This window comes from Lepidochelys kempii, chromosome 7 (genome assembly GCF_965140285.1).
Source record: "Lepidochelys kempii isolate rLepKem1 chromosome 7, rLepKem1.hap1, whole genome shotgun sequence".
Taxonomy (NCBI): Eukaryota; Metazoa; Chordata; order Testudines; family Cheloniidae; genus Lepidochelys; species Lepidochelys kempii.
Window position 1 is genome coordinate 84409876 of NC_136386.1, and position 17640 is coordinate 84427515.

General features: G+C 42.1%; 1 protein-coding gene across 3 annotated transcripts in view; it reads left to right on the plus strand.

Annotated features, from left to right (window-relative positions):
- Nucleotides 1-15338, plus strand: part of LOC140914833 (microsomal triglyceride transfer protein) — a 30420-nt gene extending 15082 nt beyond the window's left edge. Inside the window, exons 8-18 of one of the 3 annotated variants that reach the window (XM_073353582.1) lie at nt 358-515; nt 1526-1694; nt 3158-3265; nt 3394-3606; nt 4375-4589; nt 6961-7058; nt 9439-9563; nt 11100-11327; nt 11726-11850; nt 12642-12812; nt 14360-15338. In XM_073353582.1, the coding sequence (XP_073209683.1) occupies nt 358-515; nt 1526-1694; nt 3158-3265; nt 3394-3606; nt 4375-4589; nt 6961-7058; nt 9439-9563; nt 11100-11327; nt 11726-11850; nt 12642-12812; nt 14360-14507 (1758 nt within the window). In that variant the 3' untranslated portion in view covers nt 14508-15338. The remainder of the gene's footprint in view (nt 1-357; nt 516-1525; nt 1695-3157; nt 3266-3393; nt 3607-4374; nt 4590-6960; nt 7059-9438; nt 9564-11099; nt 11328-11725; nt 11851-12641; nt 12813-14359) is intronic. The other 2 variants (XM_073353583.1, XM_073353584.1) reach the window with 2 other exon arrangements.
- The last annotated feature ends 2302 nt before the right edge of the window (nt 15339-17640 follow it).

A 17640-nucleotide genomic window follows, 5' to 3' on the forward strand; every position in this document is an offset into this window, starting at 1 on the left:
AAATGATGGAACATTTGCTGCTGGCAACTGAGATCTTGGTTGTCTGTGGTCATTAAATATCTCATGGAACTTTTTACAAGAATAGAGATATTAGTCCTGTCCAAATTGCAGCTGGACCAAAATATTCTGCCTACCAAAATCCCCCTTGCAGTGACATGGTATTCTTTATTTCTGTCCTAAATATTTGGATCTAATGTTGTTGCTATCTGTGGAAAGGCTGCCAATGTCCATGCCAGAGATAGCTGCATTTAAGAGATGGGTGAAATAATCCCTGTCTTTATACTGTGCACATTTTGTCCCATGCTATGGCATCTATATAAAATTGCATTTATTGATAATATGAGTGTTTGTTTTCAGCTCAAAACATATTTGAGGACTCTTGGTAACAGGAGAGTCAAAATGGATGTCTCCAAGGTGTCAACAACCTGGCAATTCCACAGGTTCATCCAGATGTTGCGTGATGCCAAGAAGAGGGATGTCCTCCAGCTGCTGAGGAAAGCTCCGGAGAAGATGGTGTAAGTAAATTCCCCAGTGACTGTCTGTTCAGAAAAGACAACAGCCATTCTTACAGACACCTGTTCACAAGGCAGTTTCTGGACTCATTTTAATGATTAACCACATTTCATTCAGGCAGATGCGAAAAGGGCACATTATCATTCCCAGTATCTCAAATGACCAGTCTGAAGAAGTTCAAGGGCCACTTTTTTTAAGGACTTGGCCTTTTTTTACAAGGTACCATAAGCTAATTGAATGTTTTTGATGCAGATTCAGCACATTTTAGAGTAAGTGCTCTGGGGAACCTTTCAGAGACACATGCCCCATATAAACGCAGATCCCTGCTCTACATGTCCCATTCAGTAATTCCAGGACAATGTCATTTTTCACTTCCTATGCTGAACTGTTGCATGGTGTCACTGTGTGCTTTTAAAGGCTGCTGCCTTCCACTCAAGAGGTGGTTGCATTTCAGTGCTAGGTGAAATCTATATGTGATTACATATATATGGTTCCAGTTGATCAACTGCTGTAAATTAGCAAAAAGAAAAGGAGTACTTGTGGCACCTTAGAGACTAACCAATTTATTTGAGCATGAACACGGCTGTTCCTCTGAAACCTGCTGTAAATTAGCTAATTTTTGGATGAAAGCTTCTCCATATGGTAGCTTATTATTTATGTGTATAATTTATCCAATTGAAGCTGCAAAGGGTGTTTATATAGGTAGAATGTAAATTGAACTGGAATTACCCTGCACACTTTTGAAAAGCTTCTGGACCAAACTTAGCCCTGATGTAAGTAGGTGCAGTTTCACTGACTTCAATGGAGGACTGAATTTACTTCCTTTTCTGGAACTGGGGGAAACAGAAACTAGGGATCATATTCTCAGCTGGTATATATCAGTGTGAGTTCATTTGACTTTAATGGACCTATGCCAGTTTACACCAGTTGAGGATCTGGCCCCAAATGCTTCCATCCTCCCCATGTTCAGCTGTACATAGCGCACATAATTCGCTTTCTCCTCTCATTCCAGTACCTTCTTCATTGATGCTGCAGTAGCTGCCCAGTCAACAGCTTCCTTGGCAGCTCTCTCTGAATTTCTGGATTTTAGCAACAAAGGACAAGTGCCCCTCCTAGAGCAGTTTCTCTATGCTGCAGCCTTCTCTCCTCGGCCCTCAAAAGAACTTCTGCGCCTGGTGCTAGTAAGTCAGAGGCATTTCCTCTCTCCCCTTCTGCTCTTTGGTGATCCTACTACTGGATTTGGACTTCATCCTGCTCCCATTAAGTTAATGGAGAAACTCCCAGTGACTTCAGTGGAGCAAGATCAAGCCCTCACAAAGGAGAAAGATAAAATACTAAGTATGTCCTTTGTCCATCCAAGCACTTAATGAAGGGACTTCAGAAGCAATCCTCATGATTTTGGACAAAACATTGCTCTGTATTAAGGGGAGCAAGTTGCCTAGGTGTATTGACTAGAACTGGTTGACATTTTTTCAATAAGGTGGGGTTTTTCCTCCCATCAGAAATGGTTTGTTTGGGAAATGAAATTTTACATGAAAAACTGTTGACTCTTTTTTTTCATTATTTTTCAATTAAAATTTTATCAAAATCATTATGGAAATGGTTATTAACATGTTAAAATTAAGGAAAAACAGGTTTGATAGTCGTCAAAAAATCAATAATGATGTTAATTAACATGTTAATAACAATTGGGAAAAAAATTCAGACAATGAATGAGTTCATTTTGATCTCAAAGTGGAAATAATTCTGAAATGTCAACATTTTTTACAAATCTTTTTTTCTCCTCATTTTTCAGCCAGTATTGATGTTGACATCTCAATAACTCTACTTACACAAGGCTACAGGGAGTGGGGAGGGAGGAAAGGGAAAGAGGAATTCTGTGAAGCAGCCCCTAAAACCATGGTTAGCTCTGGCAGCCTAAGATCAGAGGGGCACTGAGAATGATCTCCTGCCACCATGTTGTTATGTAGGAAGGCAAACCTAAGATGGAATTGGAGTTACTTTTTACATTTCTGGAGTAATCAGTGGGCCAGTAGGAGTATTCCAGGCTGGCCTCAGGACAGAGCACAGCCTCATACCGTCCACAGTAGTGGAGCCTATGAGAGCTTGGAGGAAAGGTGTTTTTACAACCTCTGTTGACAAAGACTTCCTTTGCTCAACAGTAATCCAATTATGGCCTGGAGTTGGCCTTCAAAGGGAAGCCTGTGCCACCCTCCTCAGCTAGAGTTCTGAGACCTCATAAAGTAAAAAAAGGGTTTATAATGGAGGGAAAAGCTGTCCAGGATCTTTAGGACTCCATCCAGGACATGCAAAATCCCACCAAAGGGATTAATGTGGGAGAGGAAAATTCATTTTTGTGTAAAATCCCTCTATTTAAGATATTATTGTACATGAATACTTGAAATGGGAATAAACACTCTGAGGAAATATGTGGCATGACTTTATATCAGTGGGCTGATATAGACAGTAAAAGCTTAATTGCCTGCTATGGAAATCAGAATATTGAGGGACTAGGCCAAGGCAGATGAGAGCAAAGCTAGAGAGACTCTCTCACTAAACCCTTTGGGGGTTATAACTAAAACATATTCTCTCTCTCTCTCTGTCCCTTCATCCTGCCTTCATTTCTTTACACCCACTCTCCCAGGACAAGCTGAATGGAAAGGAGTTAGACCCTGCCATCTGGGAAACAGGCATAATTGTCATTGGCACTCTAGCTGGCAAGTTGTGCCGGATGAAGCTGTGTGGATTGCAGGTGGGTTTCCTGACATGATTGCTGCAGTTATTCATTTCAGCCCTCCCCTTTTTTCCCCACAGCTGCCTGAAAATTGTGTCATGCTTCTTTTTCACCCTGCTCTGTTTCTGCCTCCTCCACATAAACAGGAAGTAGGACTTGGAATGGAAACTGTTCTGAGAAGATTAAGAGACACCAAGGAGAATTCTGAGATAATCATTTACCTGTTGTCCCTGCAGAATGCCCTGCTCCCAGAAACCATTCCTACCCTTCTGCATTATGCAGAGGAAGGGTCTTCAGGGGTCTCAGGTACAGCAGTATCTGCCCTACAAAGGTTCTCCTCTCAGCATATCACTGGTGAGGTATGGAACGAGCCTACTTAGAATCAGAGCTTTTCCTTATGCATTTAAAACACCCTTCCATGAAACAGCCCAGGTGTCCGTGTTCCAGGAAGTGTATGGGATAGCATTCTCACCAAGTCACTTTGTAACTACCAGCATTCTCCATCTATCACATCTGGGATAATGCTTCCTTAAATTTTAGCTGCTATTCCCAGAAGTCCCTCTGTCCTGCACTGAGAAGGAAATAAGTGGTGTGCTTGCCCCATGGTGCTTAGATGGATGTATCCAATTAGCAGAGTCTCCGTGTGATGACTGGACTTGCTGAGGCTTGTTCTGCTCATTACTGTAGCTGATATTAACTGGGAGCTTTGTGGCTCATAGGCATTAGCCATACCCAGGGAGCCAGAATGGAGACTCCCTTTACCCAAGTCAGTAGGAAATGTGATAGTCTTTTCAAATCTGACAGTAGTTCCATAGATCTCAGCCTATCTTTCTAACACCTAGTGGTCTCTCAACTTTTCTTTCCGAGAGAGCATTCTTCATGCTTTGCCACCACTGGGAGAGATGCCATCTAGATTAGGAACAGGAGGTGGCTCTGCAGGGCTTTGGTGATGACTATACTTCCGTTTTTTTTCCTGGAGTTGTAAATAGTAGGTCTTCTGTTGAAAGCCCAAAATCTAGGATTCCACGTGCAAAATATAACATGAAAGTGTAGTGTGAGATGCAATAATTATATATTTGGTGTTAGGAATGGTGAGAAGTAAAGTTTTAACTATATTCTGGCATTAGGTGAAAAAGGCAATGAGGAGGATTTTCCATCAGAAAAACAGAAACTATGAAAAAACCTCTCGACTGGCTGCTGCTGAAATTCTGTTGGACAATGAGCCTTTGCCCATGGACCTCACCAATATCCTACTGGCCACCAGAGAGCTGGAAGCAGAAATGTCAAAATTTTTACTTTCGAAAATCCAGACTAGTTTACATTCTCACCATCACCCAGCCAGGTGAGTATGGAGACTGGAAAGTATTAATTGTCACTTTAAGACCCAAATCCCTTTTTCCTTTCTTCCTCTAAATACCCTCCATCGCCTTCCTCTTTTTCCTCTCTTTCCTTCTCTCCAACATTCTCTCTCTTCACTCTCATCTGTTAGTCTTTCCTTTTTTGTTGTTTTTTCCCTTAAGCAAACTAATTTGATTTAAGTTCCCAGATTTGTTGCCTCAGTCCAGTGGTATTCTATGTGTTGAAGGCAGTAAACAATATTATACGGAACACCCAAATGACAGTGTAAAAACTGTAGAGGTGTTCAGAAGCTAAACTCCAGGGTTGCAAGATATCTATAAAGTATGAGCAATTATATTACTCTTTCCAGATTCTCAAAAAAGCCCAACCCAACAGCTGACTGAAATGCAAAAGTTTTTGAGCTGGCAAATAGTGATAGACTCGAGGAGCTCAATCTATTTAGCTTAACAAGAGAGAAGATTAAGGGGTGATGAGATCACAGTCTGTGAGTACTTACATGAGCAACAAATATTTGATAATGGGCTTTTTAATTTAGCAGACAATGGATAACAAGACCCAGTAGCTGGAAGTTGAAGCTGGACAAATTCACACTGGAAATAAGATGTAAATTTTTAACAAGGAGAGTAATTAACCACTGGAACTATTTAAGGCATGTAGGGGGTGGATTCTCCCTCAGTGACATTTTTTAAATCAAGATTGGATGTTTTTGTTAAAGATACACTGTAATTCAAACAGGAATTATTTGGGGGGAATTCTGTGGCCTGTTATATATAGGAGGTCAGCCTAGATGATTACAGTGGTCCCTTCTGGCCTTAGAATCTATGACATATCGCACCAATGTATTTGAATACATTTATTCAGGTAAAAAAGTGAATCTAGTTCAAAGGTATTCACAGTTTCTTCATTCATTTTCTGCAAACATTCATAACAAGCAACTTTTCATTCACAAAAAATATATGCAGAAAGGGAAAGTGTTGTAATGCTCCAATGAACAGATATTCACAGGAGTGTTCCCATAGCTATCTTGAAAGCTCTTTGGGGATTTGGCAGTCATCCAGTCAAGAAAGAAACAATACCATGGTCATCTACATAACAATCACATGCTCTGATGGCAAATCATTTGTAAGCAATTCACAGAGCAGGATATGTTTGCACAAACCAGTTCTTAAATCATTTTGAATAACAGACTAAATCATAAAAAAAAATCAATCCGTTTGCGGACAATTCGCCAATAGAAGAAGATTAAGTTTACTGACCACATTGGCCAGTGTGACTACTTCAGCCATCTCTAGCACATCACATTCTATTCTTGTAGGAATATAACTACACCCAGACTAAGGAAACCCTGAGCTAGGAAAGGCTTTTATACCGTTTCACAACTCCACTCTGTTCTACCCTCTCTCCCTCATTTTCTTCTTCTGTCCTGCTCCATGTTCTTCTGTCCTTTTTATGCTGTAGAACCATCAATTACAACCACCACCAAGCCTCAAACTTATGCACGTCATGAATAGTTGCCCATGCCATATGGGATATCGCTGAGCTATTTTCTCCCTCCTTTGGGAACATACAAAAGAAGAGAAAGATTATAAAGGAGCTGGTTTCAGTAAAGCTGTTTTTATGCCATTTAAATTGTTCTCAATATGTTGTTCATATATACATACATATATTTAAGTGCATGTCTCCTAACCTCCCTATAAAACCTTCCATAATGGCAGCTGCCTTTTCTGAGTTTTGATTTAGATTCAGGTTTCAGAGTAGCAGCCGTGTTAGTCTGTATTCGCAAAAAGAAAAGGAGTACTTGTGGCACCTTAGAGACTAACCAATTTATCTGAGCATAAGCTTTCGTGAGCTACAGCTCACTTCATCGGATGCATTCAGTGGAAAATACAGTGGGGAGATTCATATACATAGAGAACGTGAAACAATGGGTGTTACCGTACACACTGTAACGAGAGTGATCACTTAAGGTGAGCTATTACCTCACCTTAAGTGATCACTCTCGTTACAGTGTGTACGGTAACACCCATTGTTTCATGTTCTCTATAGAACCATACACACTGTAACGAGAGTGATCACTTAAGGTGAGGTAATAGCTCACCTTAAGTGATCACTCTCGTTACAGTGTGTACGGTAACACCCATTGTTTCATGTTCTCTATGTATATAAATCTCCCCACTGTATTTTCCACTGAATGCATCCGATGAAGTGAGCTGTAGCTCACGAAAGCTTATGCTCAGATAAATTGGTTAGTCTCTAAGGTGCCACAAGTACTCCTTTTTGATTTAGATTCAGACACTAGATTTTCCTCTTTTTCTGCCCCACCCATACACACCTTTTCCTCTGTTTTGTTCTAGGAAAGCAATGAAAGAAATTCTGAAAGATCCACAGATCAATAATTACAACTACCTCTCCAAAACTGGCAGTTCCTCTTCTTTCTCAGGACCCTTGGCAGGTGACAGCATGGACAAGATTATGTTTAAGCTCATCTCAAAGACCAAGTGAAAGTACCTGTAGGCAGAGTCTACTTTTGGAATCCATTGTCAAGGAGCCCTGGGAGTTAAAGGGGATCTCTAACTTGTGTGACTGTCCCAAATTTAAGACGAGGGGGCGAGAGTCCTCTGTATGTGTCCTGAGATGTCTAAGCACATTGGTTATTTCTCCACTAGCTCTAGTTGCATGTACTTTAAAAGCAGTGGGGAAGGAAAGGAGGGGGAAGGATATGTGAGGGAAAGAAACTGCTATGGTAGGGCCACCACAATCCAAAAGCTGGCTCTACATGTAGAGCGTAAAATGACTCCTTTATGGAATGAGGCACCAAATCAGTCAGACATGGTCACATTAGCAGAGCCATTGTTCTTGATTCTTTACAAAGCGTATCACTGCTACTCTGAAGCTTTGTGTGGAGTGATGTCAGACACACACCCCATCATCCAAATACATCTGTTTCTGACATACTGCTTGTCAAAGGGCAGCCCCATCCTGGAGCACCCTTCTGTGACAGTCACAGCATGCCAAGTATGCCTACCTCAGTTTCCCCTTTCAGAGGCCCCAGTAACTCCACTTCAGATTTGCTTAAATCATACCCCTACCACACCCAGGGTGTATAGTCCTTAACACCCCATTCTTCCCAGCAGGCCACCTCCCACACCACTTTCTTTGCTGGAAGTCTTTCCATGCCATACTCCAGTGTCTTCCACCACACCTAGGCTCCTTGTCAGTCCTCTTCTGTCTCTCTGCCAGGATACCCACCCCAGCCCTTCCAGCTAGAGTGGAATCCCACTTCTTCAAAGTAGGAACCCCTTTGTTCTGGGAGGTCATCCTCACCAGGGGAGAATCCCTAACTCCCCCATCCCTCTCACTGTTCTGCTAGATCTAGGTCTCCAGGATGGAAGTGCCAGTAGGTAATCCCCTCTGCTGCTCCCTAGCCTTCAGCCCTCTCCAGCCCTGAGTTGCAGCTCTCCAGCTTAGAGCCAGCAGGCACTTCCCTCAGCTGATCTCTGGCTTTCAACTCTCTCCAGCCTTCCAACTCCATTGCTCTGGTTTGGGGAAATCAGCCAGTAAAACCTCTCTTATTGCTCTCCTGCCTTTAGCCTTCCCCCAGGAACCACCGAGAACTTTCTTCCAAGACTTTTCCACAGTCCCCTGGTCTCTGGCAGTTGTCACCTATTCTTTTCCTGATTGACTCGGCCAACTCTAACTCTCCAGGTTGGTTGGGGTGAGGGTCAGAGATGCTTGCTCGCTCCCCGTTCCACCACCACTTCGTGCCATATCTAGGGCCCAGCCAGGTACCCTCTTTTAAGCCCAACTTGGGGAGTCAGCTGACCAATCACAATCTTCCTCTTAAAGGACCAGTGCCACCGTGTGGTACGTCTTCCCACATACTTTATACAAACACTGATCATGCCAGTATCACAGTTCTCCCAGAATCTGCTACCACGAAAGATTAGCCAAATCTGGGACCTAAACCTGTGGTAGATCTCTTGTGTGATAGCACATTGCTGCTATTGCTAGGCCAAGAGACTAGCTCTATTCCTAATTATTTCTTAATTCATTAGAGTATTTTAATAAGCTTTTCAAAGGGGCAGATCCTCAGTTGATGACTTGACTGGAGCTATGACAATTTACACAACCTTTATGATTTGCCCAAATATTTTTATCCCCACCCTCCAGCTCTCATTTCTGTGCCCATTCATATCATTTCTCCCTTTTACCCTTTAACTGTGTTCCTTTGTATATCCCCAAAGGATGTTCTGGGCATGCAGAGGCAAACTAAATGGGAGTCAGGAACATTTTAGGGCTAATCCTTTGATTATTATAAGTTTGGACAGAGATTAAATTTTGCACCCCTCATATTTTGGCTTCTTGGTCAGACTGTTAATTGTTAGTGTATGGGACTGTGCTGTTCATCTACCATAACCTGGAAGGGAAGAGATATTGAATATAATGATATGATCTGAATGGGGTTGGTACTTACCAAAAGGCCTCTAGCCTTTTGTCTGATTTACCCAGAAACCCAACAGGTTACATAACAAAGTAATGTTTCCTGCACCCCCATCAGAGCTCTTCTGTACTTTGAGTTATAATGCCACTGAATTCGACACCTTGAACACAGAAGACCACACTGGACTTCTCTGCAATCCCATGGCAGAATCTTCAGATCTTCCCATTATATTACATGGGAGGCCTCCAAACTCTTTATTTTCCAGTCAGATAGTTGCAAAGTGTCCCGCCCCTTAGCCATTATTGGAACGTTTTAAAAATGGATGTGTAACATTTTCCCAGTGATGACTGCTGTACAGCTCTACTCGTTGGTGTGTCTTTCTGTCTTTCAGTCACGGATGACATGCTGTCCACTTTCAGTCTGGAGCTGCTATTCACTGAGAGTGGTGGTCTCCTGAGGAAGAGTGTCTCAGGTTTCATGCTGCGAAGCCATGGCCACCAGCTTCAGGCAGCTCAGGTCTGCTATCAGTTTTTGTCCCTAAATGTGAAACACTTTAGAGTGACTGAACAATAGATACATGTGCAGGAACCCAGGACTCCTGCATTGTGCCAGCCATTCAATATCTCCTCTTTAACCTTCCTTGTAGGCCTGGTGGGTTCCTAATATTTGACTTCATGTACCCATTCAGATGCCCCCACAATAGAGAACATCTGCTACATCTAGCCACACATGGGAAGGCTCAATACCTTAGCTGCTTAGCTGTGTTATTCACTGTTCTGAAGTGGGAACCAGGGCAAACCTGCTGTTTGACATTTTAAGAGTGCCTGTATTGAAGGTTGCTCACCTTGGCTAAACATCCTGACACGTCAATATTTTCCTGACATTTTTATTCATCATCTATCTATGGATATATGGGCCCATATCCTCAGCTGGTGTAAATCAATCTCATTCCATTGACTTCAGTGAAGTTGCACCTATGTATGCCAGCTGAAGATCTAGCCCATGGCATCTTCAAAAAGACTGGAACAGAGACACTGCTGTTATACTGATGTTTTAAAATGTACTACTACAAAGACTGAGTGAAATACTGGCCCCTAAAATCAATGGGAGTTTTGCCAGGAACTGGTCCAGGGTTTCATCCTAAAAAAGTCATAATAACTGTTATTCTGAATGTCCAAGTAGAGGTTAGGTGAAATCTGGAAGCCGCTAAGTGCCTCTGTATTTTGAGAAACTTTCCTCACACGTTCATGCTTAGTGTGAGAGACAATTTTACATCATGGTCTGATCCACACTTGACACAGTGCAAGGAGATCTGAAACCCGTCTAAGATTTCTATGCTGCTAATCACTCTATAGGATTGATTGCAAATGGAATCTTTTTTCTGTCCATCTATCAGAGTTATATGGCCCCCGTGACTGTCGTATCTGAGCATCTCACCATCTTTCATGTATTTATCCCACAATGCCCCAGTGAATGAGGGAGTTACTATTATCCTCATCTTACAGATGAGGTACTGAAGCACAGAGAGCTTAGGGACATGCCCAAGTTCACTGTGATGGAGCAGGAAACTAAACCTAGTCACCCAAGTCCCCAGATGGTGTCCTAACCACTAGACAGCCTTCCTCTCTACTTTAATTAACACCCTTAAAATAAACAATATCAAATACTAGAACCTGATTCTCCACTGCTTTGCCACCTGTGTTATCATTTACATTTGTCCAAAATTGGTGTAAAATAATACCGAATCAGATCAATAGCGTTTTGCAATCACTTTGTTCAACTTAAATGATTGCTCAAAGGATAGGCCAGTGTTTTATCAGGCTCACTGAGCTTTAAATATAATCACTTCCCAGTTCACTAGGCCCACGGGTAGATGTTACCTGAATCAGTAGTACAGTAATGTAAGATGCCAACCAACTGCTCTCAATATAAGTGTTTCTATCAGCATATCAGCAGGTTCTTTATCCAGCTTTCCCTAGTGGAAGTAGTAAAGGTCAACCCTTGAGGAAGCCTTGCCTTGTACAGCACATTTTCTCTGCTTGTGTATTTTAGGTCTCTGTTGAAGCCCAGGGGTTAGAATCTGTGCTGGGAGAGAGTAATACTGAAGGAGAAGAGGAGCAGGAGCTCATGGCTGGGATGTCTGCCATTTTCTTTGAAGTCCAGTTACGGCCAATTGTTTTCTTCCAAGGGTATACGGATTTAATGGCCAAGGTCCTCTTAAGCAGCGGAGAGCCAACCAATGTGGTCAAAGGGAATGTCCTGCTGATGGATCATGAACAGGTAATGGCTGTATGATATGAGGGCTTTCCGTCATCCAAGCTGCCTGTTAAACAGCACCATGGTACACTGCAGCTTAGTGAATATTCTGGAGGAAGCCTGCTTGCAAGCCATGGGCTCATGCCTGAGATTCATGATGGTGCCAAATCTAACCATGGGATGGCATTGATCAAAGGATGTTAAGATTTGGTTTTCTGAATTGGCTTATTAGAGGTGGGTTCTGCACTGCTATGTGGGAGACCTGGCTTCAATTCCTGTCTTCCCCTCCCTAGACTAGTAGGCATTGGGAGTGCAAAGTTGGCAGCGTCCCCTCTGGCCAGCTGCTGTTTAATATTTTTGTATGAGCACCTAAGATCAAGAAAAGTGCTTCCAAAATAAATATGCTCTTTTCTGTTCTACAGGCAATTCCACTCCAGTCTGGACTGCAATCTGTGGTTAAACTTCAGGGGGCACTTGGGTTAGATATTTCAGCCAACATTGATATGAATTTATGGGAGCAAGAATCAAGAACAAGCATCAAAACGAGGTAAATGAGTGAAAACTTATTTAATCTCTGAACACTCAGGAGACTTAGCAGGGACTAGCGTAAATTAGAACAGCCTTAGAGCTGCTCCAAACATTAGAACAGACTCAGGGCTGCTCCAACTTAGGCTGACTTGTAACAGCCCCCAAAGGGCTATTTTATATAATTGGCCAAAGATAACTAGAGCTCCATTCCCCACTGTATTTTCCACTGCATGCACTCGATGAAGTGAGCTGTAGCTCACGAAAGTTCATGCTCAAATAAATTTGTTAGTCTCTACGGTGCCACAAGTCCTCCTTTTCTTTTTAGAGCTCCATGCTTTCCAGCCATGCCTTTCCCACCAAATACACAAATGCACATCCCATGCTGTGAGGATGGGGGCTTTTTGGGGGGGAGAGAGGGAGGGAGTTGCATAGAGTATCCTCTACCTCTATACTAGCTGTGAGAACTACATCGGTTACACACCCCTTTAAATCTACCCCATTGAACCTATATGTTCAAGGATCCCACAAAAAGAAGTTAGCAACTTCTGAAAGATCTGCCTCCCCGTGAACACAGACACCCGTCACTTATCACTGTCTTTAGGCTCCCATAGCCTGTGCTTGGGATCAGGCTAAAAGCCTCACTTTGATAGATGGGTTTAATTAACATTTTTTTGCACCTCCCCTTCCTTCGGGATCAGCTGCTGACAAATTAAGAAATAATGAAATCATAGACTGCCGGCATTGCACAGACAGTATGTTCCCCTGGGAGGCATTGGTCAGTGACAGGATTTATGCTTTCTCCCGTTGCAGGGGTGGACTGGCCATTGATTTCACAGCAGAAATCGATGCCCCTTTCTTTCAAGCCAGTGTGAAAAGCCAGATTGAGGCAGAAGCCTCAATCAATTTTGATACAGCGGTGAGATTTTCAGGGAATCCTGTGCTCATGTGTCTGCAGCTAAGGGAGGAGCAGCTTCCTTACAGGTAAGATGAGGCATTCTAGTCTAGGACTACTAGGGTGTGGAGTTCTACTCAGGGGTGGGGATTAGGACACTCCTACTGTCACGGACATTCTCACACCAGACACAGTGTTTAGTTTGTGATTCCCAGTGGTGGGAAAGGTGTGGAGGGAGATCATGCACTACTTCTCCCTGTCCTCCTGACATTAGAACTCAGTTCAGAACCTTGACAACTGTGCTCCCTAGTTCCAGTGGTACTTGGCCTTCCGCAATATCATGAGCATCTGAGATATCCGGGGATACTAAACCCTCAGGATACAAGAGGAGAGGTTATTATGAAAACCAGTTCTCACCCTCCCACTAAGCAGCAAGTTATTTATTGCCCTGTTTCTTGTAGCACGTGGTAGGAGTTTCATTGTCCAGAATTTGACTTAAAGCAGGTTCTGTTGAGTCCCTCCATTTGGAGAGGTCAGTAAAAGGTTAAAGGAAGCCTTGGACAATGCTGGAGAGTTAGCCAGCTTAAGAAGTACTAAGACAAGCCCTGTGCCCAGAAGAATGCTGGGCTGTCTTTTTCAGTATTGTGGCAATTAACCTCTTTTATACTGTAACTGCTGGTCCTAATGCCAATATTGATTTTGTCCCAGATATAACATCACTGTTTATTATGCTGTTACTGATAAATCCTTCATGGCTCCTTCTTAACATAAAAAAGTGTCAAGCAGTTTGTTGCTGCTGTATGGCATCAGAGGCAGATACCACTGTTCCTATGACTTACTAGCTGACTCGAGGTAACAGGGCTGAGTGTAACTGTCTGAAATACTTGCAAATAATAGATAGATAGGTTCCCATAGAAAAGCCTTGGGCCTCCTAACCACCCCAGAGATACATCAGGGACATGAAGGGAACCTCACCTACAGGTCAGGCATCAAAACAGGGAGAGAGAGAAGCTCTTGGATCCAAGGTCCTTTCCCACTGAGGAGTGAAACTCTTGAGGAGTTATTCATTTCTCCACAGATTTTCAAATCTTGCTACACAGCTTTTCCTGGAAGTCCAGTCTGCTCCACTCTCCTGTTCAGTGTGCACTGCAGACTAGTGCCAGAAATCAACTCATTCTCTAAGAATCTTCCCCTTTTCAGTCAATTGCTGGGAGCAGAGGGATAACTTGAGACAGCAGTGGTTCATCCTCCTACTGAAACATTTAGGCCCCGTCCACATTATAGGTGAAACTATCAGCAAAATTTCCCTGTCCAGTGTTGTGAAATGTTGGAATTGTTTTAAAGTGTGCTAGTTAATCTGTGCTAAAGATTAAATTCATAGCAGCCTCTAGCATGGTTATACAACATGGATATAATACTGTTTTCAAGGGGCAATAAATCCCCATTGACAGAAGTCAAGAAAAAACACCTGTCAGAATATGCCATAACAGTCCAACAGATCAAACTTTTAAGGAATGAATGAGGTATGAACCCATCAGCATGGAACATGCTGATTTGAGGAGACAAGTTGGGTCCAATCTTGTATGATTCTAAAGTCTCCTAACTACTTTGTTGTTGCTCTTGTTCTGCTCCACAGAGAAATCTTTACAATCTCCGAATCTTCACTGAACCAAAGCATTACTGTTCGCAAGGGGAGACGGGGCATTATTGCTGGACGTGAGCTTTCCTTGCACAGGGCCAACTCCGAGATGTGCAAGATCCTGTTGACAGAGACAAAGGAGTAGTAGAGGAATCAATGTGTGCTGGGTCTGGATTTATCATTCCTCCCTTTTCCTTGGTCCCAAATTCTCAATGAGCCACATCCATGAGCCAGACCCAGGACTGATGTGGGCAGCCCAGAGCCCTTTCTAGCTCCCAAAACAGTCTGCTTTTTACTGACTGTAATAAAAACAAGTATCCCTATTGCAAGAGAACACGTTGAAATCAGGGTGCCAAATGTGGTTGGGACATGAATCCCTAGAGTTCATCAAGGCAAGTCCCTTGTAAAGGGCCAGCTCTGAGATGTGCACGATCCTGTTGGCACAGTCAAAGGTACAGCAGAATTAACATGTTCTGGGTCTGGCCTTAAGAATCCTTAAGACACCAAGATAGGAGAGAGGTAGAATGTTCATAATCATGTACCCTTCCCTATGATGGTCATTCTCCATATGAGATGGTCCCTTAGAAGCAAAACTGGGCCATCATAAACCTCACAGCTAAGACCCTTGCTTTGAGAGTCACAAGGTGAATTTCAGGCAGTCTTAAGAAAGTGTTCTGAGAGAGGATACCCAGAATGGCATGTTAATCACACATTTCTTCTCACTCACCTGAGTAACCACAATCAAGTGAGCTCTCTCAGAGGGTCTGGTCAGAACTTCCCGGGGCTGAGGAAGTGAATGGAATCCAATATTGCATGATTTGGTGACTGCGATAGTGGGCCATGCATGTGGAAAGGGTAGCTTGATTTTGGGGAGTACTTGATTTTTGAAAAAAAAGCAGTAAAACAAAAAAGCTGCATAATCTGTCAGCAATTATGTACATTCCTTTTGGTATAATTAAAAGTGTTTGTATCTGAATAGTTGTTCATCTCAGTTCCCTCACAACTTGAACTTCTTCTGCTTGATCCTCCAGTGAGTTCATGCTCTGTTGCCAGGGAAATGACTGATGTCAGAAATCGAGAAAGAGAAGATGACGCTGGTAGTGGCAAATCCTTTGTTTAAATAGGGAAAATTCAACTCTGGCATAACTTCTCATTTTAGGGGTTAGATGGATGAATTTGACCCACACAATTTTCAGTATTAGCAAGAATAATTAAACACATTATGGAAAACTAATGTGAAGGTAAATAGGGTTGTGCTTAAGTAGGGTGTGTGTATATATATATGGCAATTTTTCCCTTGGCAAGACTCCTCTTTTAAGGGAATGGAAGTCTACTAGGGATATTACTTCTCATTTCACCAATACAACATTAGTGGAACAGTGGAACCACTACTGGGGCACTGTGTCCAGTTCTGGTGTTCATGCTTTAAAACAGATGTTGAAAAATTAGAAAGAATTCAAGGAAGAGCAACAAGAACGTTTTGAGATCCGAAAGATCTGCCTTACAATGAGCAACTTAAGGCACTCAGTCTATTTAGCTTGTAAAACGCAATTACGCAAGGTTACAACGCAATTTGGCCATGGCCTGTACTTACACAGGGAGAAGATATCAGATAGATGAAGGATCTTGAATTTAGGAGACAACAGCATAACAGGATCCAAAGGCTGCATTCGAAGTCAGCGAAGTTCAAACTGGAAATGAGACCCAGTTTTTAATACTAAGAGGCTTTAAACATTTGAACAGATTACTAAAGTATTTGTTAATTCTCCATCACTTGGAGTTTTTCTAAAAGATATGTTCTAGTTCAGCCCACGTTACTGGGTAAAAGTAGGTATCGCAAGTTGAAATTCCCTCGCCTGTATTACCCAGGAGGTCAGATTAGATGATTATAATGGTCCCTTCTGGCTTTGAAATCTATGACTCTATGAAATGGAGAGTTTGGCCAAGGTTAATACAACAAGGACATTTCATATAGTTCTCTGTCTCTCTCTCTTTTTATGGATATTATTCAACAAAAATTGAACAGAGCAGTGTGGGAGTGTCTTTCCCAGTATCCCACTCTCCTCCCAGTCTTGTCAGAATGTAACAGGAGTTAGGGGAAGGACATGTTTATGTGTATATATATATATATTTTTTGAGATTCATTTCCGAGTGGATAGTTACCCATGGTGCTCCTCCTTCTAGGTGATCCTAGGTTTACATATTAATGAAAAAACCTTTTGCATCTCTTAACTTCTTAAAAGTGGTACCACTCTTTTAAATGAAGCACAAGGTGACAACAAGACATTCCTCAATCCTAAAGATATGAGGCAATATTCAAGTAGCAAAGTGATGGAGAAACTTCCCTTTTCTGTTTATATTTTGGCTATATTTGTGGTAATTAGTGTACATTGTAATTTGCTTTTTAGAGTAAACATTGTTTTTTAAGTTTTCAATGATTTTTCTTTTAAGTGACCAACATCATTGTATCAGTTATCATTTTTGTGCTACAAATTGAATATTACTGCAGCAATTGCAAAAGGAAGGAAAATTAACATCAAATAGCAATGCTCCTGGATCCCTTTCTGATAAGATTTTTGGTGTCCCAGTTTTGCTTCCCACTTACAGTTTCTATATCAGAAAAAACTGGGGAGTGGGGAGATTGTGGGAGTATGAGAACACTGCAAAAGCTGAGGATTTTGTTGCCTGATAGCATTTCTTTCATACTGATATTCATATTTTTGCTTGGTGGTGTTTTGCTGCTTTTTCAGAGGGAGATACTAATTATTCAACATTTGGTTTAGTTTAATAAATTTAATCTATTTTTTAAAAAAAAATATATTTGACTTTGTTAATTTTTCCTTGCATGTGAACAGAAGAGGAACACCACTTTGCAACACGTTCCCCGCAGAAGCCAGAGGGAATGGTGTCATTGAAGCCAACTATATTTAACATGGCTAGGAGCTGGAGCTTGCTTTACAGCTTCAGCCTCAAAAAGTTCCAAAGGGCTGAAGCTAAATTCTCTCAAAACTCCAAAGCCCTGCAGGAGCTCTGGTCTCTTTTGCTCTGCATCTATAGAGCTTAGAGATGACCTTCAGCCCTGTGAGATTCATAGGCCTAAAGATCCCAGTTATCCAAACCCTCCTATTTTGTGAAGGTTTTGGGTACCAGTCAAAATGTTGGTAAAAATCAGGGTTTGCCCTCATCTTCTGAGCAGCTCAAACATCCGCAGATTACTAGGTAATTTGCACTGAGCAGGCCCAAGGTCATATAGATTCATTACAATGTAACCTGCTCTC